The sequence below is a fragment of the Choloepus didactylus genome, chromosome 23, assembly GCF_015220235.1.
Source record: "Choloepus didactylus isolate mChoDid1 chromosome 23, mChoDid1.pri, whole genome shotgun sequence".
In the NCBI taxonomy this organism is placed as follows: Eukaryota; Metazoa; Chordata; class Mammalia; order Pilosa; family Megalonychidae; genus Choloepus; species Choloepus didactylus.
This window is the reverse complement of record NC_051329.1, coordinates 1,408,910-1,436,425: the sequence shown is the minus strand read 5'-3', so window position 1 is coordinate 1,436,425 and position 27,516 is coordinate 1,408,910. Positions and strand designations below refer to the sequence as shown.

Here is a 27,516-nt window from a genome sequence, read left to right as displayed (position 1 = left end):
CAGCAGCAGGCCTGCAGCCAGGCAGCCCCTGTGGACAGTGGGCAGGACCTGGCCCGAGACCCTGTGGGTCAGAACTGCATGTTCCCTGCGGGAAGGCACAATGCTGCAGGATGACCACTGAAGGCTGGGGGGGTGGGGGTGGGCAAGGATGGTTTAGAATCAGGTGTTTGAAAAGCAATACTCACACACGGAAAAAGCAATTCAGACTGCTACTCCAGGTGAGCAGGGAACAGGGCTGGGGCTGGGTCCTGGCTGCCTCTCCTGGAGCAGCTACTGTGTGTGGTTTCTTGTCTCTGCTAACATCCTGCCTCTTACGCTGTGTGACCTTGGGCACATTGCTTAACTTCTCTGGGCCTCGGTATTCTCATCTGCGCTATGGGAATATAACAGCAAGTCCCTCATAGACTCCCTGCAAGGAATGAATGAGTTAATCTATGTAAAGGACACTGCCTGGCATATGGCGATCAGTGGCTTAGCTGCTATTAGAATTATAAACTATCATTCATGCCTGCACACACACGGCCTCCGTGCCTTTTGTAAAATGACAAGTGGTGGTGCAGAACACTGCCCCGCACCTTGCTTGCAGCTATAAACCTTGGAGAACTTTACACCTGAGCAAATGTCTGTACTTCACTCAGGGAATAGCTGTGTGTTATTCCGTACAATGGATACTCCATCATTTATTTAATTTTCCTGAGTAAAAGTTATGGGCTGTTTCTTAGGTTTTGGTGCAATCTTTTTGGCCCGCAACTTGGCATGATGGACTGCATTTCAAAAGCACAGCCTCTATCTAACGCCGCCTACTTTTCCTAAAAATTAATTCTATCTAGTTCCCGGCCCTCGGGGCCTGCTTAGATAAAGGACACAAGGCACGTCTGCAGCGGGAGAAAGCCCGCGAGGGGGACGCGGAGCCGGCTCACGCCCCCGCCCGGGGGTGGGCCCGCTTCTGACCCCGCCCCCGCCCCGCCAGGCCCCGCCCCCGCCCGGCCTCGCTGGCCTTATCAGCCCTCGCCGGGCCTAGTCCCCATCAGGCCCCGCCCCTCCAGGGGGCGCCGGCAGCGGCCGCCTCCTCCAGGCCCCGCCCCGCCGGGGTCGGGCGCGCAGTGCGGCTGCGCGGGCGTCTCGGGCTCCGAGGCCCCGGCGCCGCGGCTCTTTTGTTTCCCGGCCGCGGTCGGAGTCGGAACCGGAGTCGGAACCGGAGTCGGAACCGCAGCCGCAGCCGCAGCCGCAGCCGAGCGAGCCGGGCTGGGACCAGCCGCGCCGGGCCCGAGGGCACCGAGCCGGACCCGACACCCCGAGCCTAGGCCGAGCCCGGTGGCCGGCGCCCCTCAGCCCCGCCGCCCCCGGCCCAGTCGCCGCGGCCTCTCGGGCCTCCCGCCCTCCGGGACCCCGCGGCCTCCGGGCCCCACCGACGTCCCGCCGGGGCCCGGCACCCGGCCTGGGCCCGCCCCATGGGCCGCGGCCCGCGGCGGCCGCCCCGCTAGCAGGCCCGGGCCGGTGCCCCGACGATGCGCGCCTGAGCCCCGCCGCCCCCGGCCCGGCCCGCGCCCTGGACCCCGGCCGCGGCGGCATGGAGGCCGTGGGCAAGTTCGAGTTCTCCCGCAAGGACCTCATTGGGCACGGGGCCTTCGCCGTGGTCTTCAAGGGCCGCCACCGGGAGGTGAGGCCGGGGGCCCCGCGCCCCGGGGGGTGGCCGGCCGGGCCGCTGGGGGTCGCGGCCTCTGAGGACCGCGCGCTTGGCTTTCAGAAGCACGACCTGGAGGTCGCGGTGAAATGCATCAATAAGAAGAATCTCGCCAAGTCGCAGACGCTGCTGGGGAAGGAAATCAAAATCCTCAAGGTGAGCCGGCGGGTCGGGGGCGAGGGGAGGGGGCCGCGCGGCCGGAGCCCGCCCCTGAGGAGCCCGCCTTTCCTCCCAGGAGCTGAAGCACGAGAACGTCGTGGCTCTGTATGACTTCCAGGTAAGGCCCTGGGCCGCTGGGGGGGTTGCCGCCCCAGGGCCCCCGGCTGGTTCGGTCCCAGGCAGCTGCCCACCTGGTTGGGTAGTGGACGGCTCTGGGGGAAGGAGGGGACGTCCCCCCGTGTAGACAGGGGTGTCTCGGGCCTGCCCAGCTCAGGCCTGACGGGGACCCCAGAAACTCCTTTGGGGGCCAGCTGTGTGCCCGGCTTCGCTGACTCTTGTGTTGGGACTTTGCCGTGCCGGTGTGGTCGGCGGGGGGCCGCGGGGCGGCAGCGGGTGGAACCTCCCTGCGGTGGCGTCTGACCCAGCGGCCCTGACCGCGGCCCCGCGTCCTCAGCACAGGCCCCGGGCAGCCTGCCGCCTGGCCCACCTGTCCGGGCAGGCGGTCTGTTTGTTGACAGGGCCCCCGCCGCCGGCATTGGCCACCGTCCCCTGCGTCAGCCCGGGGGAGGGGCCCGGGAGGTTCCTTGTGGCGGCAGCCGCCCAGGCCGGGGGCCAGAGCAGGCCGCGCGGGCTGCTGGGGAGGCCCCCCCCGGCCCGGCAGGTCCCCGGCGCTGCCTCCGGGCCTAGCAGTGCGGCTCTGCCCCGGTTAGGGCTGGGGACCCTGGGGGACGGCATCCTGAGGTGGCAGATCTGCGGGCCAAAGTGCTGACTAATGGTTTTGCAACCTGTTTACTGAGGCCACGGGACCAGCCCTGGCAGAAGGGAAGCCCCGGCCAGCCGCCCTGTCTGTGTTTTGGTGGCCTCCTGCCTCCTCCCCTTCCTCCTGCCGCCTGCTTCCCCACCCTCCCCGTGATGAGTTCTGCGGCGGCCTTGGGGGCTGTGGCATGGCGTGAGGTGACGTGATGTGCCTGGAGGGCGTGGGGGGCCCAGGTCCAGGGTGACAGCGAGTACCTGGAAATCCAGGCAGGGAGACAGGGTGCTCTCTCCACCCCCGCCCCGTCTTCCTCCTGCCTCCCTGCTCCCTCCCTCCTCCACTCCCCCTCCCCTCTTTCTCCCCATTTTTGGAGCTTGCTGTCAGGACCGCGCAGGGTATAGAGCCAGCCGGGCCTGTGGGCACCCTGGCACTGCCTCCAGCTTCCCACAGCCCCACGTGTCAGGCATGCACCAAGTCGTGGCCATCTCCTGGGTCGGGGACTGGGAACCAGCAGACGGCGGGGGTCCTCACGCTCCTTGGAACTCTGGCACTGCAGCCTTGCCTGTCCCAGGGGAGGGGACACGCCCAGCCTCCCCCCAGTCTCTCTGTCCGGCTGGGCCGCACACCTGGATGTGGGTACCTGCCTACTTCCTCCCGCGTTGGCAGCAGCACAGCTTCCTCTTCTTGTAGGAAGTCTTAGCAATGCTGGCCCGGGGCTGCAGGCCCTGGGCTTCCGTATCCCTACGGTGTGTTTGAGACAGACGTGGGCGAGAGCTGGGTGAGAAGTGACTTATCCCCCAGTGCAGCTGGGAGCGAGGTGGGGACCCTCCAGCCTGCCCTCTGTCTCCTCAGCTTTCCCTTCTCAGAGGCTCCCGAGGTGGTGTAGAATGTACCCCTGCCACATCGTTCCACGCTCGTGGTCCTGTACCGTGTTTCAGTTTATAATCGTTTAAAAAGCATACCTCAGGGAAGGTTCTTTGTTACTACGCGTATCTGTTCTTTCCACATGAAAAAATTATACCCTTTCCCTTCAGAAAACCTGGCCCCTCGGTAGTTCCTCAGCAGTTACTGTCTCTGTGCCCAGCGGTTCAGAGCCCAGACTTGGAAGCTGGGCACCTTGGGCCCAGGCATGGCTCTCCCTCGGTGACCTGAGTGTCCTCCAGCATCACCTGCAACGCCATGTCTCTTGCCATCGGTGGTCGTGAGGACCGAGGAGCTCAGAGCCTGGGCACAGGAAGCGCTGTGGGCTGGCTGGCGTTCTCGCGTGTAGCTGTGGTCATAGTCAGCTGCCGCGCGTTCCCGGGCCCAGCCCGTCCCCGAGTGGCCCTGGTGGGATTCTTGGACCCTGGCCTCCCCTGGGGTGCGGCTGTGCCACGTGTGGCCTGTGGCTGAGGGCCTGTAACTTGGATACTGCAGTCGGAGGGTGCTTGGTGGGGCCCACTGGGCCCGGGCTCCTGCCCACAGCAGGGGTGTCCTCACCAGAGTCCTTTGTCAGTGAGGGAAGGTGGCACGTCGCAGCTGTCTCCGAGTGTTAGCAGTGAGGTTCCACATCTCTTGGCGTGTGTGGAGTTACGAAAGGTGCCTCTTGGCCTGAGCAGGTGTTTCTAGCAGGCATTGGTCCTTCTCTTACTGAGACCAGGTGGCACCGTGGCTCCTGGACTGCCTGGCTTTGCTCCCGGGCTCCTCCATCCCTTCAGCTGCGTGGCCTGGCCCTGTACTCCCTCACCTGGGAAGTCAAAATAGAGGTGACCTGCACTGCAGGGCAGCGGAGCCGGCTGTACCCGGGTTGTAGGCGAAGTGCCCGGGTCTGTGTCCATCTCTGGGTTCCGTGGAGACCTTGCTGTCCCTGCTGATGTTAGGGAAAGTGGCCTCTTGTTGCTGACACGCTCCGGGTGACCCCAGGTGGCTTCTCGCTGAGCTGGCTCGTCTGCTGGGGTGAGAGTGCCTGGGAGGGGTCCTTGGGATCCGTTCATCAGATCTGGGGGGGAGCCTGGGGCACCTGGCCTTCTCCCAGAGGGTGGGGCAGTGGGCTCTTGGCCCCCCCGTGAGAGGTGTGGGGTGCCTGGGCTTGTCTGCACCCTGGGAGGGCAGCTTCCCGGGAACGAGGTACTGGTGCCCTGGGAGGAGGGCATGATGCCCCCTGGGCCTTGCTGACCGCCCCCTCCCGAGGCCAGCATGCCGTCCAGCCAGTTCCTGGAGCTGGATGCCTCGCTGGGCTGCCCGCTGTGAACCACCCCGGGGCCTGCCTGTGAGTCGGGGCCAGTGAAGACCTGGGTTGGAACCTCCTGGGGAGCCGTTCAGGACGCTGCCTGGCCCCGGCTTGGCCTTGGTGGGCCCGTGGTGCTGAGGTGGGGGTGACGTAACCTCGCCAGCCTGGGATGGTCTTTTCTTGGAATTTGAGTCGGGTGGGCTGCAGGCAGCTGTGAGACCCCTTAGCAACAGGTTCTCCATCTGTCCACAAATGGTTCCCTCAGGCCCAGGCAATTCCAGAACTTGCCTGCAAAGTTGGTGGGTGTGTTGTTGGGTTCCTATTTTCTTTATTTTTCGGTTGTGGAGTATGATAATTACGCCCCAAAGAACAAAACCCAGGTTGCCAGTGCTTAGCAGAGCGAGGCCCTCTTTGGTGTCACCCCAGGTGAGAACCGGGACCTGGCAGCCCGGGAGCCCCTGTGCCTCCCAAGGGCAGCGCTGCCTGAGACCGGGCGGCTCCCCTCGCCTCTCTCTGGGTTTTCAATCTAGGCCTGCTCCCTGAGCACCTGCAGAGTGGGCTCTGTGTTTGGACAGCAGGCATGGGGCCACGTCTGCGCCCTGTGGCTCTCATGCTTGGTGCCTCTCGGTGGCGGTGCCAGGCCTGTCCCGAGCGGGTGGCAGTGCTTCCTGGGGGCCGCTGCGTGTTGCATGCACACAGGCTGTCAGGGCCGCCCTGCAGGAGCAGTCGCGGGGTCTCTGGTGGCGGTGGATGGACTCGGCACGTTCCAGGGGGGCTCGTGCCATCCCCAGCTGTGCCGCGGCCATGTCTGCTGCTTCACAGGGCTCTCGGGTTGGGCCCACATGGTCCAGCTTGTTGGTGGTACCAGCTCTGTGGCCTTGGCCCCTGCAGCAGAGCTCCCAGACCAGGGCAGCCCCGGCTCTGCTTTCCAGCCGGGGGAAGGAGGACCTGGGAGGACAGCTGGTGGGGAAGGAGGGTGGGCCTGGGCCTCCCTTCCCGGGCCTTTCTGAGCCAGGGAATAGCCCAGCCCCGGGGGAGTGGTGGGTGGCTCTGCTCCTGTGGGAGGCTGTCCTGCCACAGCTGTGTCTTCTGTCACATTCTGGCGCATCCAGCAGGGCTGGGTCGGGCGGTGGGGAATGGGGCTGGCCACGCCCAGCCCTGGGTCAGCAGGGCGGGCTCGGGGGGCCTGTTCTGCAGGGCACCTTGGGGGCCCGGGGACAGGGCGAGGTGACCTCCTACGTGCCAAGCTCTGCGCCTGCCTCCAGCCAGGGGTGGGTGCTGACCCCGGTGGCCCTGCTGCCAGGTCCCCTGGGCTGCACTGTTCTCCTTTGGGTTCTTGTCTGTCGTCTGAACCTTCAGGGTCCAGGCTGGGGTAGAGCCGCTGAGCACGGGGAGGGTCTGGCTTCAGACCCCACTCTTTGCCAGCTGGCTGGGTGCTGTGGGGTCCCCGTAGGTGGGGGGGCGATCTTGCAGATGAGCTGGGGCTGCGGCTCCTGAGGTCTCCCTGCTGCAACCATGCCCTGCCCCACGGAGATGGGGTGCATAGGGGCTCTGCATACGGGTGGCTCCCACATGCCCTCCGGTTCCCTTGGCCCTCTGTACCCACAGGGCCCAGCCCGGGAAGTCGGGCCCCAGGGGCATAGAGGATGTGGCCCCCTCCCCATGGAGTGGGGCCGCCGCGTGGGGGTGAGCCCCACAGGCCCACCCAGTGGCCTTCTTGCTGCCCACTCCTGGCTGCCCCAGGCCAGCAGCTTTGTCCAGCCAAATGGGGTGGGGGCACAGCTGAGGGACCGTGGTGTCCTGTGGCCTGTGTCCCGCAGGTAGGTGGGGCCCCAGGGGCTGCTGGGTGGGATTAGGGAGTCCATGTCCAGGAGAGAGCGGCCTCTGCTTGCCACTGGGATCCGCCGCTGGTCCACCTGCCCCTGAGCTGGCTGAGAGGCTGCGGGCTCTGCCCTGTCACCCACCAGCTTGGCACAGTGCTGCGGTGGGACGGGTGGTCTCCAGTTGCCGGAGCACAAAGGGAGGGGAGCCCCCCGCCAGGTAGTTCCAATCTCCAGGAACTGCCACCTGCTGAACAGCCAACAGCCCTGACAGCCCAGCCCTGGCTGAGACAGAAACCAGGGCAGCTGAGGCCCCCACACCCTGCCGGGCTCTGCCCCCAGGCCTGAAACATTCCGGAGCCCACCCTGCTCCCAGGCTCCTGCAGAGGCCCTCTCTGGGAATCCCAGCCTCTCTCCAACTGTCAACAGACTGACTTGACTGGCTGCTGCTCTCGTCACTCAAGCCCATGTGCTTGGCATGAAACCACCACCCCCGCCGCCAGCACCCTCCTCATCTGGCCCCCCAGGCCCCCGGCCAGGCCCAGCCATGTCCACCCCAAGGGTCGCCTGGCCTGTGGCTGCTGGTCCCCGGGCCACAGCTGCCTGCTGGCCGCCTTGCCGGCACGTTGGGAGGGCGAAGGGATGCCGAGGTGGTGTGTCAGCTGGGAGTCTCTCCACCCCTCTGACTACCTGTTTTCTGTATTCCAGGAAATGGCCAATTCTGTCTACCTGGTCATGGAGGTGAGTGCCCTGTGGTGCTGCCAGGAGGCCTCTCAGGTGCCACGTGCCCCTGGCTCCAAGGCCGCCTGCTGGGCAGCCTGGGCGGGGTGGGGGGTGCCTGGGCAGGGGGCCCACTCACAGCCTTGTCCCTGCTCTCCTGCAGTACTGTAACGGCGGGGACCTGGCTGACTACCTGCACAGTGAGTGGGCACACCTGGCTCGGTGGGGCCTGTTGCAGCCCCTGTCCGCCTGCTCCCGGGGCACGTGGGGTGTGGGTGCCTCACAGGGTGGAGGGAATGGGGCAGAAGCCGTGCCCAGTCATTGGGATGCCCCTGATTTCACCCCCCACCCTCCCGTGCTTGGGACCGGCAGGCCTCTGCCCTAGCGCGCTCCTGCCAGTTGGTGAGGGGCTCCCAACAGGACAGCGGGCTGCAGGTCCCGTCAGACGGTGCTGAGTGAGGGGCACGGGGCAGTTTTCACAGCAGGACAGGCAGGCTTCCTTGTGAGGGGGGCTGCACACAAGCCCAAGCTGCAGCCAATGTGGGGGTCTGGGACCAGGGCCAGGGCTGGGGTTGGGGTGGGGTTGGTTGGGGTACAGGAGAGCGGGGAGCCACGGGGGGAGGGGTTACGGTCACAGGGCGGCAGTGGGGGAGTCGGGAAAGGAGGTCAGAGGGCAGCGGGATGAGGAGGGCCGTGGGGAGGGGCGGGGTGCAGGGCCGTGGGGGCTCAGTCCCTCACAGGCTTCCTTTGGTGAGGCTGGAGCAAGGGCTGCTGGGGAAGGGCCCGGGGCTGTCAGACGGGGCGGGGTGGGGCGCAGGCAGGGCAGGGCTTCCTGTGGGGCCTCCTGATGGGGCGGGGTAGAGCCAGGAAGGGCGCAGAGAGCCCAGGATTGTTCCTGAGACCGAGGAGCCGGGGAGGGTTGGGTGGGGGCCACTCGGGGCACACGTGCGGTGGGAGTGCAGTTTCGGGGGAGCTGTCCCCTGGGAGCACTGTGAATCCTGAGGGAGGGTCTCCCTGGGGGAGGGAGTGGAGAAAGGAAGGACCCAGGCCCGAGACCCTGGAGGAGGGGCTGTGGCTGTCTCCAGCCTCGGCCTCAGCAGTGGGTGCTGTCAGGAAGGCTCTCGGGTGCCCTGTGAGGCCAGCTCCCCTCCCTCCTGTGTCTGTGGACCTCCCCTGATGTCTGGGCACCTCGGGGGTCCATCCCAGGGCTGCCGCGTCCTCCTCCCTGTGGCTGCCACGCTGTCCTGCCCAGAGGCTTGCAGACATCACGAGTCAGGCGGGTCCCAGGCCGGGGACAGCTGGGGGGTGTCCAGGATGAGTGTGTCTGCCATGTCCGTGGGGCTGTCTCTGCCTGGCTCTGGGCCCCCAATGTGTGTTCCAGGAGGCTCCTGGTACAGAGCTGCGGGTGGATCTCCAGGGGCTCAGGGGTTCTGGGCAGTGAGGCTGTGCCTGTGGGGCCAGCCTGTCTTGGGGAGGGTGGTTAGGGCTCTGCGGGGTCCTCTGGGGCCTGGGTCTGAGCATTTGGGGGGTCTCTGTTGGGGGTGGCGTGGAGTGTCTGTCTGTCCTAGGGTCTGACAGTCTGTGTGGGGACAGGGCAGTGGTTGGGATCCGAGTGCGGGGGATGTCTCGCCCTGCCTGTCCCGGAGCTCGTGTTGTTGGTGGGAGTGCCAGCTCTGGAATTGCGGGGGGTGGTAGTGGTGACGCCTCTGCTGAGAGCCTAGGGGTCGGCTCTGGGGTGGCCCCGGGCTCTGTTGGGAGCGTGTCCCCAGCATGCGCGTGAGCACACAGGTCTGCCCTTGCTTGGCGGTGGCCTCTCCGTGTTTTCTCTGCACAGAGACCTGGGTGGCCAGCAAGCCCCCGAGGGGTCACTCCTCTGTCCCTCGACTCTCCACCGGCCCCCAGTGGACAGAGCACCTCCAGGGCCCCCAAGCCCCTTGCTGACGGGGGCCCCCCGTGGCCTGGGCCTCTTCCCGAGTGGCCCTGTGGGGAGCAGCTGGGATCCACTTTAGCAGGGGGCAGCTCATCTCGAGTTCATGTGCTCTTCCTTCGTCTGTCCGTCTGTTTACTGAGCCATACCACTGCCCAGGCCTGCTGCACCCGGGGCTCCGTGACCAAGCACGGCCCTCGCCCTCGCCGTGGGGAGCACAGCCTGAGGGCAAGAGGGGCCCCTGCCGGTGGCTGGAGGCATCTGAGCCGAGGCCTGAGGGGACGCTGCAGGGGCCTGGGCAGGGGGCTGCGGGAGGGGTGCTGAGCCCGTGCCCACGTTCCTGCAGCCATGCGCACGCTGAGTGAGGACACCATCCGGCTCTTCCTGCGGCAGATGGCAGGGGCCATGCGGCTGCTGCACAGCAGAGGCATCATCCACCGTGACCTCAAGCCCCAGAACATCCTGCTGACCAGCCCTGGCGGCCGCCGCGCCAGCCCCAACACCATCCGCGTCAAGATCGGTGAGGCGGGGGCCCGGGGGACTGAGTGCGGCCACCGCCTCCGGGGACGCCCAGGCTGTGCCACCCTGACGCCTCTCTCCTCACAGCCGACTTCGGATTTGCCCGCTACCTGCAGAGCAACACGATGGCGGCCACGCTCTGCGGCTCCCCCATGTACATGGTGAGTTTTGTGGCTCCCGGGCTGCAGGTGGCCCCTCCCCATGCTCAGCTCCCCTGTCCGTGGTCTGCCCTGGTGGCTGTGCTCACCAGCGGGACAGTCGGCTGGCTGCATGTTTCCCTTTGAGCCAGTGGTGGCTCGCACCTGGCTGTTGCCTGTGCCCCGTGGGAGCTGTGCCCCAAGTTGGCACTGACAGGCCCCCCGACCCGCAGGCCCCCGAAGTCATCATGTCGCAGCACTACGATGGGAAGGCGGACCTGTGGAGCATTGGCACCATCGTGTACCAGTGCCTGACGGGGAAGGCCCCCTTCCAGGTGAGCCTGGCAGCTGCGGGGGCCCCCACAGCGTGTGGTGTGTTCTCGCTGGTGCGCACTGTGTCCCCCCCCGACCCCACCGCCCGCCTCATCATGGTTCTGGAATGAGACCTGGCAGGAGGCGCCCCGAGGCCCCGGGACAGGCTGTCCTGGCCGGCCACCAAGTGGTGTTCCAAGCCTGACGGCCCACCTGGCAGAGGCCCGACATGCACGCGTGTCGTGACCTACTGACCTGAATGTGGGGCCCCCCAGCAAGGCGCACCCCGATTGGAGGTACACAGCCCTTGCCACCATCCCTTAGTCTGCCTCCCTGCTGGGATGGCCGTCCCGTGAGGGCAGGTCTCGTCTCATCTGCTACGTCCCCGCTGCTGAGAACCGTGCCAGCCCGTACTGGCTTCCCAGCGAGTGGGCGAGCGAGAACACGTTGCCCGTTCTCCCACCCCTCTGGGGGCCCACCTGGAGGGACGGGGTGGGTGGGCTGCTCGTCCCCTTCAGGAAGGAAGCAGAACCACCTGGGTGGGAGGGCAGGTGACTTCAGATGGAGTGGCCCTTCTGTCCTGGAGTCTCGTTGGGAACGGGGAGGGGATGACGCCTTGCCTCCTGGGGGCCTCCCGGAGGAGGTGTCCTTTGAAGCGTGTGCAGTGTTGGCGTGGGGGCATGGACACCGTGGACATTCCTGGCTGGGGGGCTGATGGGGCCCGAGGCTCCGGGCTCTTACGGCTTCCCCAGACAAGTGGCAGGAGAGTGGGTTTCGGCCCTGGCCATTGACACTCACACCATTGCCCCCATCCCAGGCCAGCAGCCCCCAGGACTTGCGCCTCTACTATGAGAAGAACAAGATGCTGGTCCCCACGTAAGCCCCCCATGCACCTGGCTCCCCCCCCCCGACCCCGGTCAGGGCTGGGGCAGACCTGGGGGCTCCTTCTGCTGAGCTCTGCCTCCCCAGGGGCTCCGTGGACAGGCCTCCCTGGTCATCCTTGTCTCGCTCACCCCTGTTGCCCCAGCATTCCCCGGGAGACCTCGGCCCCTCTCAGGCAGCTGCTCCTGTCCCTGCTCCAGCGAAACCCCAAAGACCGCATGGACTTTGGTGAGTGTTGGGGCTGGGGTAAGAAGAGGTCTTTGCTCGGGGGAGGCACCCCCCTAGCCGCCTGTGCTGGTTGGTGCTGGGCTCGCTGCAGGCCAAGTGCTGGCTGCTAGCCCTGCCTCCAGCCCCCCCAGCTGGGAGCTGCTCTCCCGGGGCGCCCCGTCAAGCTTGGTGGGGACACGGCAGCAGCCGGTTCCCAGCAGCGCAGGCTGCCAGAGCCCCAGCTGTGCAGTGGGCAGTGCTGCTGGGAAGACAGGCCCACTCAGGAGCACTCAGCACCACCGTCAGCCGGCCTGATGGGGGCCAGGAGAGATGCCAATGCCTCTGGAGCCCAGCTCCCCGGGAGTGCTGGAGGGGCCTGTCGTTCACCCCCAAACCCTTCCCACGACCCAAGCCCACGGACTGTGCCTCTCCTGAGGCTGCCTCCTTTCCTTACAGATGAGTTTTTCCATCACCCTTTCCTTGATGCCAGCTCCTCAGTCAAGAAGTGTGAGTTCTCGGGGGTCAGAGGGCTACGCGTCCCCATTTCCCTGCCGGGTCAGGGTGGGCCGCTGTGTTGGGTGGTGCTGGAGCTGAGGGGGCGTCCTCTAGCCCCTTCCTGGGAGGTGCTGGGGGAACCTTGCTGCCTGGCGACTGAGGTGATCCTGGGGTGGGTGGATGCTGTTGCCACAGCGACAGAGGGCGCTACCAGGTCTCGGCCCCGGGCTCCCAGGAAGTGCAGGGGGACACCTCCTCTCCTGGTCCCGGGGTCGGCTCTGTCTTGGGTGGTCGCCCTCGGTCAGCCCATCCCTGGCACACACTCAGGATTGGGGGGACGGAGCCAGGGAGGCAGCAGACTAACTGCGCCCCCCTACCAGCCCCGCCGGTGCCCGTGCCCTCCTACCCAAGCTCAGGATCTGGCAGCAGCTCCAGCAGCAGCTCCACTTCGCACCTGGCCTCCCCGCCGGTGAGTCGTCACAGGGACTCAGCCAGGAGCGCTGGGGTGGGATGTGGGTCAAGGCTGCGGCTGAGGTGACCGGGCCTGCCCCTCCCTGGTCCCCTGTGCTGTTTCCATCATCCGCTTGTGATCTCACAGGCCGCAGGCCAGCGGCTCCTGGTGGGATGCCGGGAGCAGGCGAAAGCCCCTTCCTGCACCCTCGCCCCCACCCGCTGCCCCTGCCCCCCAGAGGCTCTGAACAGCGGCCGCAGCCCTGTCCGCTCTGACAGGCATGCGCCTTGTCCCAGATGCAGACTGAGGGAGCGGGTCAAGCTGGGGTGATCTCACGGGGACATGTGGCTCTGCAGGACACGGGTGGTGGGCACTGGGGTCTCGCCCCACGTCTCCCCACTCTGCCTGTGGTGGCCCCACTGGGTGGTGATGCTTGGTGGCCTGTGGGCATGAGGGCACGTTGAGGCCTTGGTGCCACCTTGGAGAGTGCAGCAGGGCAGCCTCCAGCCACTACGGCCAAGCAGGCAGGGGGACCCCCAGCGCAGGTGGGTCCTGGGTGCCGGGGACGTTCTGGAGAGTGAGCTGGAGCGACTTGAGAACATGGGTGTAAGACGGCCGCCATGCTAGAGAGAGTGGTCAGGCTGGGGCCACCACCGTCTGTGCTTGTGGTGTTTTAGAAACTTAGAGAAGAAGGAGGAACGTGTGGGAAATCACGTACCAAGCTGTCTTTTGTCACCTCTTGGGTCCTGCCAGCCTTTCCTGGGGCTCCAGGGGCCGCGTCTCTTCGGGTGTCCGGGAAAAGGCCACTGCCCTCCCGAGAGCCCACCCGGCTTGCTGGGCTTGCCCGTCCCGCACCCCCTGCCCCTCCCCTCCACGCCCCTGCCCCAGCTCCCCCGCCCACCACGCGCGTTCTCCCTGCTACCCAGTCCCTGGGGGACACGCCGCAGCAGCTGCAGAAGACGCTGACGTGTCCAGCCGACGCCGCGGGCTTCCTGCACGGCTCCGGGGACTCAGGCAGCAGCAAGGGCTCGTCCTGCGACACCGACGATTTTGTCATGGTCCCGGCCCAGTTCCCAGGTGGGGGCGCGGGGCAGTGGGGAGGGCTCGGTGCTTCGAGAGGGGAGCGCAGCGCTTCTGTTGGGTGGTCAGAGAGGAAAAGCTGGGTCTGCGCCTCCCCCAGAGCTGGCCCGGGGCCCAGCCGGTTCACAGTGCTCTGGGCGGGCGCTGCGGACACCCTCCTGCTGTGCAGCTCTGCGCTGTGTCCACAGCCCCAGTGCAGGGTGAGCTTGTCGACTGGTTTGTTCGCTGAAGGCCCCCAGGGAATGCCTCACGGCCCCGGGGCTGCTGCTTACCTGCGTCTTTCAGCAAAGGCACCCGCTTGGGGCAGGCTTGTTTGGTCCTCCGTGGGGCCTCGGGGCCTCTCCTGGACGCTGTCACTTCCTGTCCCTAGCAGTTCGGGGGCCACTGGGAACGGCAAGGATGCACGTGGGGCCCCGGAGCATTCCCAGGCCTCCCTGGAAGGGGCTTGAGCCTCCCCGGGGGCCCTGCACGCCTGCCCAAGCCGCTTTTCTAGGGCCTTCTGCCTGGGTGCAGGGGGAGGACGCCCCAAGAAGAGTGCCGGAAGAGAGTCCTTGCAGAGCTGGCCTTCTGGGGGTTCAGGAAAGCAGGCCTGGCCCCTGCACAGCAGCGCGCGAGCTGTGGGCCCTGTCCTGGTGCCAGGCCCCCTCCCCACTCACACAAGGTTGCCACATGCTGCAGTGGAAGCCTTGCTGGGAGCCCCCACCCCATCCTGCTGCCTTGTGTGGTGGGGGCTGGCATGGAGGGGATTCCCAAGCACCCAGAGGACCCGGGCCCAGCCTCTGCGTCTCTCCATTGCAGGTGACCTGGTGGCCGAGGCCGCTGGGGCCAAGCCCCTGCCCGACAGCCTGATGTGCAGCGGGTGAGGCCCTGCCCCTCCCCAGCCCCCTGTCTTCTCCCCACCCGGGAGGTGGGCGGAGGCTTTGTCGCCATGTCGGGGTCTCGGAGGGGAGGTTAGTGTCTGCCACAGGAGGCCTAAGTGGGCTGCCCTGCCTGTCCCCTCCCTGCAGGAGCTCCCTAGTGGGCTCCATGGGCCTGGAGAGCCGTGGCCGGACCCCATCTCCATCCCCGCCTTGTAGCAGCTCCCCCAGCCCCTCCAGGTAATCTGGGGCCCCACAGAGCAAGACTTGGGCTTCCCTTGGCTTCTTTGTACCCCATTTCTCACCCTCTGGGCACGTTGGGGTCTGTGGGCAGAGATCTCTGTGTTCAGGTGGGCACTGAGTTCCAGCTGGGGCTACCCCCACCCCCGCTCCCATCTCCTGTCTCCCACACTGGCCCCCCTGCCCGTGCCTCCCACCCAGAAGTTAGCGGGTGCAGGGCTGGGCAGCCTAGGCCTGGGGGCTGCAGACAGACGCCCTGGGGCCTGGCATGGCACAGGCCTGTAGGCGTGAGCTGGAGGGCGGCTCGGTGGCCTGGGGCCTGGGGTGTTCACCTGGGTGCCCTGCGGGCCCTGCCTACCCCATCTCCTCCCGCAGCAGGTATGGCGGGTCCGTCCCCATCCCCGTCCCCACGCAGGTGCAGAACTATCAGCGCATTGAGCAGAACCTACAGGCACCTGGTCACTGCCAGGCTACCCGGTGAGTGCAGCACCCTTGGGCACTGTGGTGAGAGTGGGCTCAGCAAGGCACAGTGGCCGTCCCATCAGGAAATCCCTGGGACCCCATTCCTAGTTGTCACCATGTGTGGGGAGGGTGAGGCGTGCCTCCCCCAGATGCTTGTTTCTGGTCACACGAGGGCCCCATGGGCTGCCCCAGGCCTCACCCCTCGCCCGCTGCACCCACAGGTCCACCGCCATCCATAGGTCAGGCAGCAGCAGCCCTCTGGGCTTGGCACGTGCCAGTGTGTCCCCCCCATCCCCTGCCGAGCATGGAGCCCTGACCAGGAAGTTCTCCCTGGGCGGGGGCCGGCCGTACACACCATGCCCACAAGGTGAGCCCACACGCTGGGGGCCTGGGCCCCCCCGAGAGCCCATCACTGGGGGCCGGGGCCGGTCTCCAGTTTGGCTGGTGACCCTGCTGCGCCCGTTTCCCCAAGTTGGAACCATCCCCGAGAGGCCGGGCTCCAGTGGGGCGCCCTCCCCACAAGGAGCTGAGACACGGGGCGGCAAGATCCCTCGTCCAGGTAGGTGCGCCCTGGGCCCCTCGGCATGGCCCGTCTGTGGGTTGGCGGGGCGAGGGCCAGCTGACCTCCCCGGCTTGGGCAGCGCAGTTTTCCTGTGCTCGTCTTCGTTTCTCAAAAATAACAAAACAGACTGTGAGTCGAGACTGCCTGTGCTCAAACCCCACCCTGTGTGCTGCAGAGCTGTGCACCCCAGGCAGGTTTCCGCAGCTGCTCGCGGAGGGTCTGCACGGAAGGGCTGCGTGCTGGGTGGCCGTGGTCCTGGCCACTGTTGTTCATGGCAGGGCGGTGCTTGCTCCTCGGGGTGTGGCGGGTGTCCTGACGTGTCCCCTGTCCCAGGCTCGTCTGTGCCCGAGCACTCGCCTCGCACCACCGTCCTGGGCTGCCGCCTGCACAGCGCCCCCAACCTCTCCGACCTGCACGTCGTCCGCTCGCAGCTGCCCAAGCCCCCCACAGACCCCCTGGGAGCCACGTTTGGCCCCCTGCAGGCCAGCCCCCCACAGCTGCCCCCCGGCCTGCCGGCCTGCCGGCCCCTGCGCAGCTCACCCAGGCTGCCTGACCTCCTCCAGCGGAAACCCCTGCCCCCCATCCTGGGCTCCCCCACCAAGGTAACAACCCGGGGTCAGCAGCTGGGGCATGCTGAGGGCTGGGGGCGCAGCTCAGTGCAGGGAGGGGTGGCGGAATCCTCTGGCCGACTCCTGCTGCACGGATGGCGGGGGCGGCGGGAGGGCAGGGCACCCAGGGCGTCCCTAGCACTGTCCCTCCCCTTCCCAGGCCGTCCCCTCGTTCGACTTCCCCAAGGCCCCCAGCTCCCAGAACCTGCTGGCCCTCCTGGCCCGGCAGGGCGTGGTGGTGGCGCCCCCACGGAACCGGACCCTGCCTGACCTCTCGGAGATGGCGCCCTTCCAGGCGCCACAGCTGGGCCCCGGCCTGCGGCCCACCGAGGAGGCCAAGGGTCCCTTCGGCAGGTGAGTGGGTGGGTGGGGCAGCCCCGGCCCAGCCTCCCTCTGCATCCAGCGGCACCAGCTCGGCACCCTGCCCACTTTGCCACCCCAGTTTTTTTCTCCCTTCTAGTTCTCTCTGCAGTTTCGGCTCCCAGCTCTCCTCTTCCCGCTTTCTCTTCTCCCCCAGCTCTCCCTCCTCCCCCAGGTTTCCCTCCTCCCAGCTCTGCTGCTCCTCCCGCAGGTCCCTCAGCACCGGCCGCCTCACTGACCTGCTCCTCAAGGCCGCGTTCGGGCCGCAGGCCCCCGACTCAGGCAGCACGGACAGCCTGCAGGAGAGGCCCATGGAGATCGGTGCGTGGGGGGTGGGGACCCAGGGTGGGCTGTCTGGGGTATCTGGGAAAGGGCCCCCCCCCCCCCCCGCCCAGGTCACTCAGCCCCTCCTCTGCCCCCAGCACCCTCTGCTGGCTTCGGAGGGACCCTGCAGCCTGGAGTCCGTGCTGGGGGGTCCGGCAGCCCCTCCCCTGTGGTGTTCACTGTGGGCTCCCCGCCCAGCGGGGCCCCCCCGCCCCAGGCCCCCCGCCCCAGGATATTCTCAGGTGAGTCTGCGGCCGCCCCCGGGCAGGGCAGGGTGCCCTGTGAGTCGGAGGAGGTGGGTGACCCCCTGGGGAGAGCAGTGCCGTCTCCTGTCCGTGGGGCAGGAGGTGTGCAGGCCCCCACATTGGGTGGTCCTCATGGGGAGCACATGGCCCCTGCCCACAGTGTCTCCATCCCTGAGGCTGTGCCAAGCGGGCCCAGCGTGCAGGCTCTGGGCAGCTGTGCCTGGGAAGTGCATCATGCGTGGCCTCGGGGGGGCAGCTGGGGGAGGACTCGGGGTGCGTGGGCGAGTGGGGGGCAGTGGGAGGGTCCCGCCCTTCCTGGGGGGCCTGCTGCCGCCGTGTGAGTAGGGTGTGTCTCTTGCCTGTCCCTTCCTCCCCTCCCTGCTCTCTCCCATGTCACTGTGCCTTGTTCTCTGTCCCGTCCTCCATCCCGTTTCCCTGCTTCTCTGTCCTTTCCTTACTCCCTGTCCCCTGTGCGGTTGTATTTCTGGGAGTGACTTGTCCTCCCAGGCCCCTGCCACTGCGCCCTTCCCTTGCACCCAGGCACAGTGCGTCCCAACAGTGCAGCAGCACCGCATCTCCCTCCCCTGAGGAAGGCAGACGGGGTGCTGTGTGTCCCAGAGGGTGGAGCTGTGGGGGTGCTGGTGTCAGCCCAGCAGGGCCTTGGGATGCAGGTGGGGTGGGGGAGCCCTGAGGTCACGGAGGCGAAGGCCCTGCCCCTGACCAGGACGTCGCCCGCAGTGGGCTCCTCCGGCTCCCTGGGCTCAGCCGGCTCCTCCTCCGGCCGCCACCTGATGCCGGGGCCCTGCAGTGAGGGCGCCGCCACCGAGCTCTCGGCCCCCGGACACTGCTGCAGCCTGGCCGACACCATGGCCGCCCAGCTGGAGGGGGCTGTGACCTTCGAGGCCCCGGACCTCCCCGAGGAGACCCTCATGGAGGTGAGGGGGCAGCGGGGAGGTTGAGGGGCCTCTGGGAGCACAGCAGAGCCCCAGGGCCGTCACACCTTGTCGGAGGCCTGGCCCCAGCCTGACCCCCTCGCCCGCAGCAAGAGCACACGGACATCCTGCACAGCCTCCGCTTCACACTGCTCTTCGTCCAGCACGTCCTGGAGATCGCAGCCCTAAAGGGCCGTGCCAGCGAGGTGGCTGGTGCCCCCGAGTACCCGCTGCAGGAGAGCGTGGTGGCCGATCAGATCAGCCAGCTGAGCCGCGAGTGGAGGTGCGGGGTGGGGGCTGGAGGGTGCACCGTGCACGTGGCTGGGGCTGCCAGGCTGGGCTCTCCCCTGGCTCCGCTGACACCCGCTGCCCCTGCTCTCCAGCTTCGCAGAGCAGCTGGTGCTGTACCTGAAGGTGGCGGAGCTGCTGTCCTCGGGCCTGCAGACGGCCATTGACCAGATCCGGGCCGGCAAGCTCTGCCTGTCCTCCACGGTGAAGCAGGGTGAGTGCTTGCGGCTGGGAAGGGCAGGTGCATAGGCCCTGGGGCTGGGAGGGAGTGGTGTGATGCTGGAGCAACGAGACTGGGGCGGGGCCAGGAAAGCACTGGGCCCTGGGGAGAGCCAGCTCTGAGCTGAGTTTGGACAGGGGCTGCCTCGGGTTGGGGCCAGCGGGCTGAGGGGACCACAGTGTACCCACCTTGAGCTCAGCCTGTGGGGTGCTTTGTCTGCAGCACTGACTACATTCCCACCTGCTGCTGCCAAGCCCTGGCACCCACTTCCCTGCTCACATCGCCTCTCTGCAGCAGAGTCCCAGCCTCCTCTGTGGCCTGGCTCACCTGCTCTGAACCCTTGCAGTGGTCCGGAAGCTGAACGAGCTGTACAAGGCGAGCGTTGTGTCCTGCCAGGGCCTGAGCCTGCGGCTGCAGCGGTTCTTCCTGGACAAGCAGCGACTCATGGACCGAGTGCACAGCATCACGGCCGAGAAGCTCATCTTCAACCACGCGGTGCAGATGGTGTGTCCGTGGGGCAGGGGCACAGGGCGTCAGGGAGCCTCAGGGAGTCTCTCCTGGGGCAGGGCTGGCCCATCGGAGCCTTCGTGCTGAGGTCAGGAGGGTCCCTTCCCCAGGCCACCCCTGCAGGGCACTGGGAGCTCGGTGACACCTGCAGGGCATAGGCTCCAGGCTGTGTGGCACCCTTGGCCACCCCTTCCCTGAACCTCAGTTTCCCTTTCTGGAAAGCAAGAGGCCTGGTTTCTGAGTTGCTTTATCAAGCGAGCAAGCCTCCAGATGAGACTGTCTGAGGTGGCCCAGACTCAGTGTGGGAGGCCAGCAGGGGCTGCCGGCTCGGAGCTGGGGTCGCCCTTGACCCCTCTGCACCCCCCAGAGCCGGGGGACCTGGCAGGAGGGGGGCTCAGGCTTCCTGCTCTGTGCTCCGTTTCCACTGGCTGTGGGGGGCAGTGCTTAGCAAGGCGGGTGAAGACGCCCACGTCCCAGGGGACTGGGGGATCCAGGAAGGTTTGCTGGGGAGCACAGAGCCCAGGCCCAGCCTCTAGCCTCATGCAGGTGCAGTCGGCCGCCCTGGACGAGATGTTCCGCCACCGGGAGGACTGCGTGCAGCGCTACCACCAGGCCCTGCTGCTCCTCGAGGGCCTGCAGCAGATCCTGGTGGACCAGCCGGATGTGGAGAACATCGCCAGATGTGAGGGGGCAGGGTGGGGCGAGCGGGGACAGCCCTCCGCCCCGGCAGCTGCCTCACGGCCGACCCCGTTTTCCCACAGGCAAGCTGTGTATTGAGCGGAGACTCTCGGCTCTGCTGACGGGCATCTGTGCCTGACACTCCCACCTACCACACCCAGGCCCCAGAGCCGAGGGGCCAGACCTCTTGCCGTGCCCTTGGGGGACACCGTCGGCTGCAGCCTTGGCACTGGTGGCTGGTGTGGAGCTCTCCTGCTCCGGTGCCCTCCTCTGGGGATGGACGTGGGTGCAGCTGTAGCAGGAGCCAGCGGCCACAGGCTGTTCGCTTCAGGCCTCGCCAACAGCCCCTGGGGCCTCCACGGCAGGCCCAGGCCACCCCTGGGTGGCCTTCAGATCACGTCGCCCACTCAAAGCCAAAGTGTGTTTCCCAGATGGCCAGCTCCGTTCTCAAGGAACCTCCCTCGACAGCCAGCCCCCAGCTGTGTGCATCGGGAGAGCAGCACTTTATGCAGACAGACTGGAGAAGCTCGACCTCACGCAGCGGGGCCTGCCAGGCCGCCGGGAAACGCTGTTCTTCCTTCTCGGTCGTTGCACTACGAGGTGTGTGTGCATATCCGTGTCCAGATGTGTGTAAATATATATTATATATATATATAACAGCCCCGTGAGCGTGTGTGTGAGCCAGGCGTGCCCCCCGTGCTGTGTCTGGTACTTGGAAGTGAAGCAGCCCCCGGGGCCAGCAGGGTCCCTGCCAGCTGGAGCCCCCTTTCCAAGAGGAAAGACACAGCTGTTTATTGAAATGTTCTTTTCAGGACAGACCGTATAAAGCCTGTGCTTTTAAACCCAGAGCAGACGTTGTCATCTTTCACGCTTGAGTCCGAACGCAGCTTTGCTTTCCCTGCAGCCCTCGGCTTCTGGTTAGAGGAGAGCTTGCCGGTGTTCGGGAGCGTTGGTTTGGGTGGGGAGCAGGATGGGGTGCTGAGGTGGACGCCTGTGTTCAGAGCCAAGTGGTGCTGGGGTGTGGCCAAGGGTCTGGTGAGCCTGCTGCTGCCCCGGGCATGTGTCTGCCTGTCTGTCTCCCCTCACAGCCCTGCTGTGGCAGCCTCCTGAACGCAGGGCAGGTGAGCGTGTTCATTTTGAGCAACTGAAAAATACACATATGCAAAAACCTCCCCGTCCAGCTTTTCGGTCACTTTGAGCTAAAGCTCTGCTCAGCTGAAGCCTCGGTGGGGGTCTTGGGGCCCAGGGGGCGTGGGGCCTGGGGCCCCGTTTCCAGGGCAGGGACAAGCCGGAGCCCGCCGGGGCCTTTGGCTGCAGCTCCACTTGTGTCCTCCGCGGGGGCTGCGGGGCTGCTTGGGGCCGGCCCAGGGCGCAGGTGTGTGTCTTTTTCTCTTCAATACTTGAAGCGTTGCCACTGTGCTAGGACTTGTCAGAAGGAAAGACCCCGGGACTCGTTTTTGGTCATCGTGCTGTTTTTATTTTACTGCATGTAACGTGTTAAAGGACAAAAAGCTTCTGTGGATCCTTGTATTTATTGCTTCGCGGCTGGCTGGGAGCCTGGGCCCGGGGCCGCCGGAGGGCCTGGCCTGTGCTCCCGTCCGCTCGTGGCGCTCGGAGTGGCCGCGTCCCGCGTGTGTGCTGGCACGTCCTGTTCCTCCAGAGACGGCTCGCGGCCCTGGGCGATTTTAACACGAATTTTGTGTGATTTTCCCTTTTTGCTTTAAATTGTGTAATACCAATTTAAGGAATAAACCTTTGGAATTGTTGAGCTGGTGGTCTCGGCCTGTTCCTGTTTTCCCTGACCCCGTGGAGGGAGGGCAGGCCCTGGTGTCCTCCCAACCCTGCATCCCAGTGGGACGTGGCTCACGCTCCTGCCGAGGGGCGGGCCTCCCAGGCACGTGAGGACTTCTGTCTTTGGTTTCTTGGGGTGCACACTGGGAGTGGGGTTGCTGGGTCAGGTGGTAACTGTGTGTTTAACTTGCTGAGGAGCCGCCAAGCTGCTTTCCACCCTGGCTGCAGCACCGCTCGTCCCCTCCACCAAGCCTGGGGCCCCCGTGGCTCCGGTGCTCGCTCTGGGGTGGGAGCCGTCCTAGCGGGTTGGGGGGTGCTGTGTGGTTGGGATTGCGTTTCCTTTGGGGCCGATGGGCTGACCACCGTTCATCGTTCTCCTATGCAGAAATGCCTTTCTGTGTACTTGCCCTATTTTTCCATCCGGTGGTTCATCTTGATGAGTTTGTGGGGCTTCCATTTTTTGAACTGTGTTGTTTTTAACTAAAAAAAGCAAAACTCATTAAATTAAAAAAAAAAAGAAAAGCACAAACCTCTGGTAAAAATGAAAGTTCATAGAAAGGTGCCTTTAGAGGAAGTGGAAGGTGGAGACCTTGAAAGTTTGGGTCCCAGAAGGGGCCTGTTCCAAATTTAGCTTTCTGACACACGGGCGTGTTTGTGGAGGCGAGAGTGGCGAGGGCAAGCTCTGGACATGGCACCTGCATCCCAGGCAGCTGAGCGGCGCCTGCCCAGCCAGGGCCAGGGGACGATGCCTGCCGGGAGGGGCTCTGGCCCTTCGCTTTTAGGAGACTCCCGAGATGAATAAAATAAGGGCCAAAAAAGAGGTCTTCTAACAAATACAGTGTTTTAAAACTCAGGGTTATAAGCATTGCTGTAAACAGGACCGTCCGCTTGGCCTGTGCAGAGAAGGCAGGACCCCGTCTGCTCTGCTCGCTGGCGTGTCACCCCAGGCCGGGGTGAGGGTCCGAGGTGAGGCCCCCACATGGGGCCCAGGACTTGCAGTCATCCTGCAAGCTAACGCTCGCGGGCAACGTTTATAATTTTTAAGACTCTTAAAGTTTTGGGTTCACAGGAAAATTGTGCAGAAACCAGCACGTTCCCATCACCCCCGCCCCACCTCGGTTCTGCTGGCGCCGTCTTGCGTTGGTGACACATCCTGGCGGCTGCTGGCCAGGGCTGACCCGGTTAATGTCGGGCGTCTCATGTGCACCGGGTCCCTCTGCTTGCAGGGCCTTGGGTTTCAACAGGTGCCAATGCCAGGGCCCCTGTCTGTGTCCGCAGGATGGGCTCTCTGCCTGCCGTCCCTGGGTGGTCACGCTGGGCGTCCGTGTGTAGCCCGTCCCGTCATCGCCCCTCTCACCCCCTGGCCCCCCTCTCCTGTGCCGCGTTTCTATAACTCGGTCCTTTCTGGACGTGGTTTCTGTGAGGGCACCCAGGGAGGAACTGCCGGGGAGTGGGCTTCTGCAGGAGGCGGGGTCCTGGCCATGCGCCGGGGCGGCCTCGTTGCCGGCAGCCGGGTCCTGGGAGTGGGGCGGCAGAGACCACAGACAGCCGCTGACAGCACGTGGGGGCTGGTTTTCGAGGGAACCTGAGTTTTCATCGCTCTCGGGTAAATGCCGAAGAGGGTAACTTTGGGGTCCTGTGGTGGTTGCGTGTTTAGTTTTGTAAGAAACAACCAGTGTTTTCCTGAGCGGCTGCACTGGAGGACGTTGTGGTCTGTTCTCAAGGCCGTGCTGAGCAGTTCGCCATGTGATAGATACATCCTTCTCCTTCAGCGGTGGCGTTCATGCTTCCACTCAGCCCACAAACGTACCCTGAGCACCTGCTGTGAACCTGGTGCCGCCCGGGCTCTGCAGATGGAGCAGTGGACAAACGAGAGTCGGGGGCTGGCACCCTGCATCCAGCACCCATGTGGGCCAGGGCGAGTGGCCCGGGGACCCTCACAGTGAAAGCCGCTGCCTCCCGATGGACGATGCAGGGTGGGGGCAGGTGCCTGGGGAGAGCCTGGGGAGGAGGAACCGTGTGGGGGGGTTGGCCCCCCACTGGCCTTCAGGTGCTCCCTCCATGGCCTGCTGTCAGGTCAGTTAGAAGGGAGGCTCGTCCTGCTGCCCTGGAAAGTCAAGACCCTTCCTTCCCTTTATCCCTTCCCCTCCCCGTGCCCATGTCCCCCCAGACCCACGGGACACGCTAAAACGTTCAGTGTTTACCTTGGTCTCGCCTCTTGGCCACTGGTGTGTGTCCTTGTGAAACGTGTGGTTGTGTGGGCACACTGCCGTGTGCACTGGGCATCGTTCTGTTTCCTGCTTGTCACACTCGGCTCCGTGGTGGTTCTTCGCAGTTCCCGGCTGTCCTGCCTGCGGCTGTCCACACCCGGGGACCCGCCCTTGAGTGTGGGCTGGACAGGGGTAGACAGTGGCCAAGGGAACAGGCCATCCCTCCTGAGACGAGGCTACAGGAGCCCGTGGCTTGCTCCCTGCATCCTCTTCACTCTCCAGCTCTGAGGTTGTGGCTGTCCCATGGGACACCCACGTGGGGGCCTGAGGGAGCTCTCGGCCAGCGGCCAGCGAGGAGCCAAGACCCTCAGTCCAACAGCCAGCGAGGGACGGGGTGCACGGGGGTGCAGGGCCTTCCAACGAGACTGGTACTCGGAGCACCTCGCCGCACAGCGATAGAGAACCAGGGGGCGGATGGACCTTTTGGGGGAATGATACCCTCATCCCCACCAAGCGAGCTCCTGCCCTATGGAAGGGCGTTCCTGCCCTGGGGAGCCAGGCTGTCCCGGCAGCCCTGCGCCCACCAGGGTCCTGCCCGGAGAGGGACACCCCCGCGGCAACCTGAACGTGGAGGCTGCAAGAGGGGCTCAACTGCTGGGGATGAAGATAAACCCGAAGAGGAACAAAGACAGGGAGCAGCAGCCCCTCTCGGGGCGAGGCAGAGGGTCCGAGGAGGGGGCGAGCTGGGAAAGCCCCTCCCGAAGGGTGGAGGTTCAGAGCTCGCGGGAACAGGCACCCACACTGAGAGTGGGGTGCCTGTGAAACTTGGGGGCTACTCACTGGAAAACCTCCCTGAGAAGACTGTATGAAGCCCCCTGGGAAGCCCCCAGTGGGGCCCCGGAGACCCTGCTGGACAGTCTCGCACGCTGCGGGGCCACGAGCCTGAGGCTCCTTGAGCCAGAGCCAGACACGGCTGAGGCCCAAGGCCGGGGCGGCTCCTGGCTGGAGCAGTGAGGCCGTGCCCAGCAGACTGGGACGTCCCTGGGAAGCCACGGGGCAGGGTGGCAGGAAGGCACCCCCTGCTGTAGGACCCCCAGTGCCTGGGGAGCTCCCGGGACGGTGCACACACGGAGTGTCCTTCTGCAGGGCCCCTGCCCCACTGGCCGGGGGCCTCGAGCTGCCCTCAAGGTCCAGGGTCTGATGGGAACAGTGCCCGTGCCCGGCCTGGTCCGCTTCCGCTGGCGACCACCCTCCTCTGTCGAGCACGTTGGCGTCAGCGTTTCCTCTTAACCTCCCCACGCCCTGTGGCTGCTGCCTCGTTAGCTGTGAGCAGGACCCTGTCCGTTTTAGACGGGATGCCCCGTGTCCGCTCCTGCCGGCCGTCTGCCCACTCTGCCCCCGACGCCCTGGCTGCACAGATGCGCCCAGCGGTGCCGTCCAGGGCGCTCTGAAGCCCTCTCCTGACGGGCCTGCCCTGAGGGCCAGGGGAGCCTCCAGGTGACTGCATTCCACTAAGCACAGGGAGGTTGACTGGCCCAGGAGACGGAACCCTCTGGACCCCACGGGACGCTCGTCACCACAGGATGTTACCAGTCTCCAGCTGTGGGCCTGAGAGGCTGGAGCAGGGTGCCTGGCCTCCACCACCCTGAGCTTCCTGGGTCACACGGGGGAGGGGAAGGGGTGGGGGTGGAGGAGTGAGAGACCCTGCTTTCCCCAGAGCACAAACCAAAGTCCGTGTGGAGCCCCACTGGCCGGCCCCTCCTGGATATGCTGCCCCCCAGCTCTGCCACCTCCCTGGTTGGGGGTGTGGCCAACACCCTCAGAACTGAGTGCCGGGAAGGGATGTCCCCTCTGATGGGAGGAGTGAAGGGCGAGATGGGGTGAGGGGATTAGGGGCCAGCTGGGGGGGGGTGTCCCTGCAAAGGTGGCCTGAGCCCCCAGGAAGGGCTGCGTGTCACAGGTGGCCTTTCCCTGCCCCCAGAGCTGCTTGTCCCGAAACCCCTTCTACGGGGTGCGGCCCTCTGGGGGGCACTCAGCCTGGCCACACGGTGCCCGCACCCCTGATGGGGAGCCGCTCTCCCCTTTCTCTCCTCCACAGCCTCCAGGGCCCCAGCCTTCCTGGAGGCAAAAGAAAAGCCCCTTCTGTGCCCACCAGGCCCCGTCCGACCCCTGTCCTCTGATGTCGGCTGCTGTGTCCTCCTCCCGCCCGGGGACAAGAGTGGTCTGGCTGTGGGCGTAGGTGGGCACGGCCTGGCCCTGCCGACTGGTCACCTGGCAGTCGGGACACAGCCTGTTTCCTCTGTCGGAAGCTCTTCCCCACGGTCCGCACGGCTCGCTCCACCTCCAGATTCAAAGCAGTGGTTGGTGGGAAACAGCACCCAAAGACGTCCCTGTGCCTGGGAACACGGCGTCTCACAGGGTGAAAGGGAACTTGAGATGGGCGACCGCCATGGACCACCCGGTGCATCACAGGGCCCTCAGCAGAAGGGGCAGGAGGGTCAGCGTCAGAGAGGAGGATGGACGCTGGATGCAGGTCCCAGCGACGCAGCCTCGGGCCAAGGAGCACGGGCGGCCGCCAGACGCCGGGAGAGGCAGCGACTCCTCACTGGAGCCTGCGCCGGGAGCCGGCCCTGCGGACAGCGAGGCTTTCCCCAGGGACACCCCGTCGGACTCCTGAGCGCCCGAACTGTGAGGGGACGAACGTGCGTGGTTCTGAGGCGGTGAGCTTGTAGGCGTTTGCTGCAGCAGCCCCCGGAAGCCCGTAGGAAGCCGCGGCCCCTCTTGCCTCCTCACCGGGCCTCTGCTGAGGGGCCCCAGCTCACAGCTCCTGCCTGACCTCCCACCCCAGTCTGCAGACCCCCTCCTGGACCTCCCTGGAGGGCCCGGCCTGCCCGGCCAGCCTGGCCTGCCCGGCCACCACCGGGGTCCCTCCTCCAGGCTTGGCAAAAGTGGGGGCTACTTGAGAGGGGGCAGGGACCGAGCTTGGAAGTGCAGACTGGGCACCCCCTCGTTTGTGGGGACACCTGCCAGTGTGGGACAGGGAGAGAGGACGGGAGTCAGCGGCCAAGGAGGCGCCAGGCGCCACCTCCCCCTCCTGCCACCTGGTTTGGATCCCCAAGGAACCTGCGAGTCCTGAATCAGTCCCTTGCCTTCCGCTGCTAATGAAAATATACTTGCCAAGGTAGGAGGACACACCACATTTTATTTACAGTTTGTTAGCATGATTTATAACTGTAAATCTCTAGACATGTGTATGGGGGTTTCTGTTTGCACCCCCGCCCCGCTCGGGCAGGCTGCCCCCAAGTACCCCGTGGAGCCCTGTCCTCACCTTATTCCAGGCTCCTCCCCTCTCTCACGGCCTTGTTTTGTTTCTTGTCTGTCCCTTCTCCTTGAAGGTAAGCTCCCCAAGGCAGGGGGCTTGGTCCATTTTGTCTTCTGCTCCACTCCCAGCCTCTGGAGGGAGACAGAATGTCACCAGTGCTCAGGAATTCCTGCTACCTGGGTGAAGGTTGTCCAGGGAGCTGACAGCGGGGGCTGCCTGGGCTTCTGCACGCCCCTTGCCACTCACACGCCTGGCTTCCAGACCCTCCTGCCCTCTGCCCTGGACATGACCCTCCTCCTGGCATCTCCTTGGCCCTTCCAGAATGGTCCCTGCAGGCCTGCCTGTGTAGACGGAGCTGGTTCCCATATGGGAAATAACAGATGATGGGGAAAACACACGCAGACTGGCCAACGCCACTCAGGCAGAGGGGAGCTGGCAGCTCCTGAGCAAATGGATTTTGTCCGTGTCTTTCAGAAAGCGCCACCCTGGGAGCCCATGAGGACCCACCTGCAAGTCTGCAGCTGGGCAAGGGCCTTGGAGGGGACACATCCAGA

General features: G+C 65.7%; 1 protein-coding gene across 9 annotated transcripts; it reads left to right on the top strand.

Moving 5' to 3' along the window:
* The first annotated feature begins 1,093 nt into the window (after positions 1–1,093).
* ULK1 (unc-51 like autophagy activating kinase 1) lies at positions 1,094–21,407 on the top strand. Of its 9 annotated transcripts, XM_037816858.1 has the most exons (28): positions 1,096–1,660; positions 1,748–1,840; positions 1,920–1,961; positions 7,335–7,367; positions 7,510–7,546; positions 9,620–9,793; positions 9,880–9,953; positions 10,163–10,264; positions 11,059–11,117; positions 11,269–11,351; positions 11,787–11,837; positions 12,206–12,294; positions 13,203–13,353; positions 14,155–14,215; positions 14,364–14,453; positions 14,829–14,930; positions 15,137–15,282; positions 15,388–15,474; positions 15,811–16,079; positions 16,246–16,439; positions 16,657–16,766; positions 16,868–17,011; positions 17,753–17,949; positions 18,057–18,229; positions 18,330–18,448; positions 18,801–18,958; positions 19,508–19,643; positions 19,723–21,407. In XM_037816858.1, exons 1-28 carry the CDS (start codon positions 1,571–1,573, stop codon positions 19,776–19,778), a joined length of 3,120 nt encoding a protein of 1,039 aa, XP_037672786.1. In that variant the 5' UTR covers positions 1,096–1,570; the 3' UTR covers positions 19,779–21,407. The 9 variants fall into 9 exon arrangements, with proteins under 9 accessions (XP_037672784.1, XP_037672787.1, XP_037672786.1 ...); XM_037816859.1 differs by having other exon boundaries at positions 1,095–1,660; positions 15,137–15,474; XM_037816855.1 differs by having other exon boundaries at positions 1,571–1,660; positions 15,388–16,079.
* The last annotated feature ends 6,109 nt before the right edge of the window (positions 21,408–27,516 follow it).

What these genes read in the sequence shown, in the direction of transcription:
- ULK1 (XM_037816856.1), top strand. Translation starts at nt 1,571, where the DNA reads ATGGAGGCCGTGGGCAAGTTCGAGTTCTCCCGCAAGGACCTCATTGGG. An exon ending in AGGAAATCAAAATCCTCAAG is followed by an intron (nt 1,841 to 1,919) that starts GTGAGCCGGCGG and finishes CTTTCCTCCCAG; the next exon opens with GAGCTGAAGCACGAGAACGT. An exon ending in CCGCCCCAGGATATTCTCAG is followed by an intron (nt 17,012 to 17,752) that starts GTGAGTCTGCGG and finishes CGTCGCCCGCAG; the next exon opens with TGGGCTCCTCCGGCTCCCTG.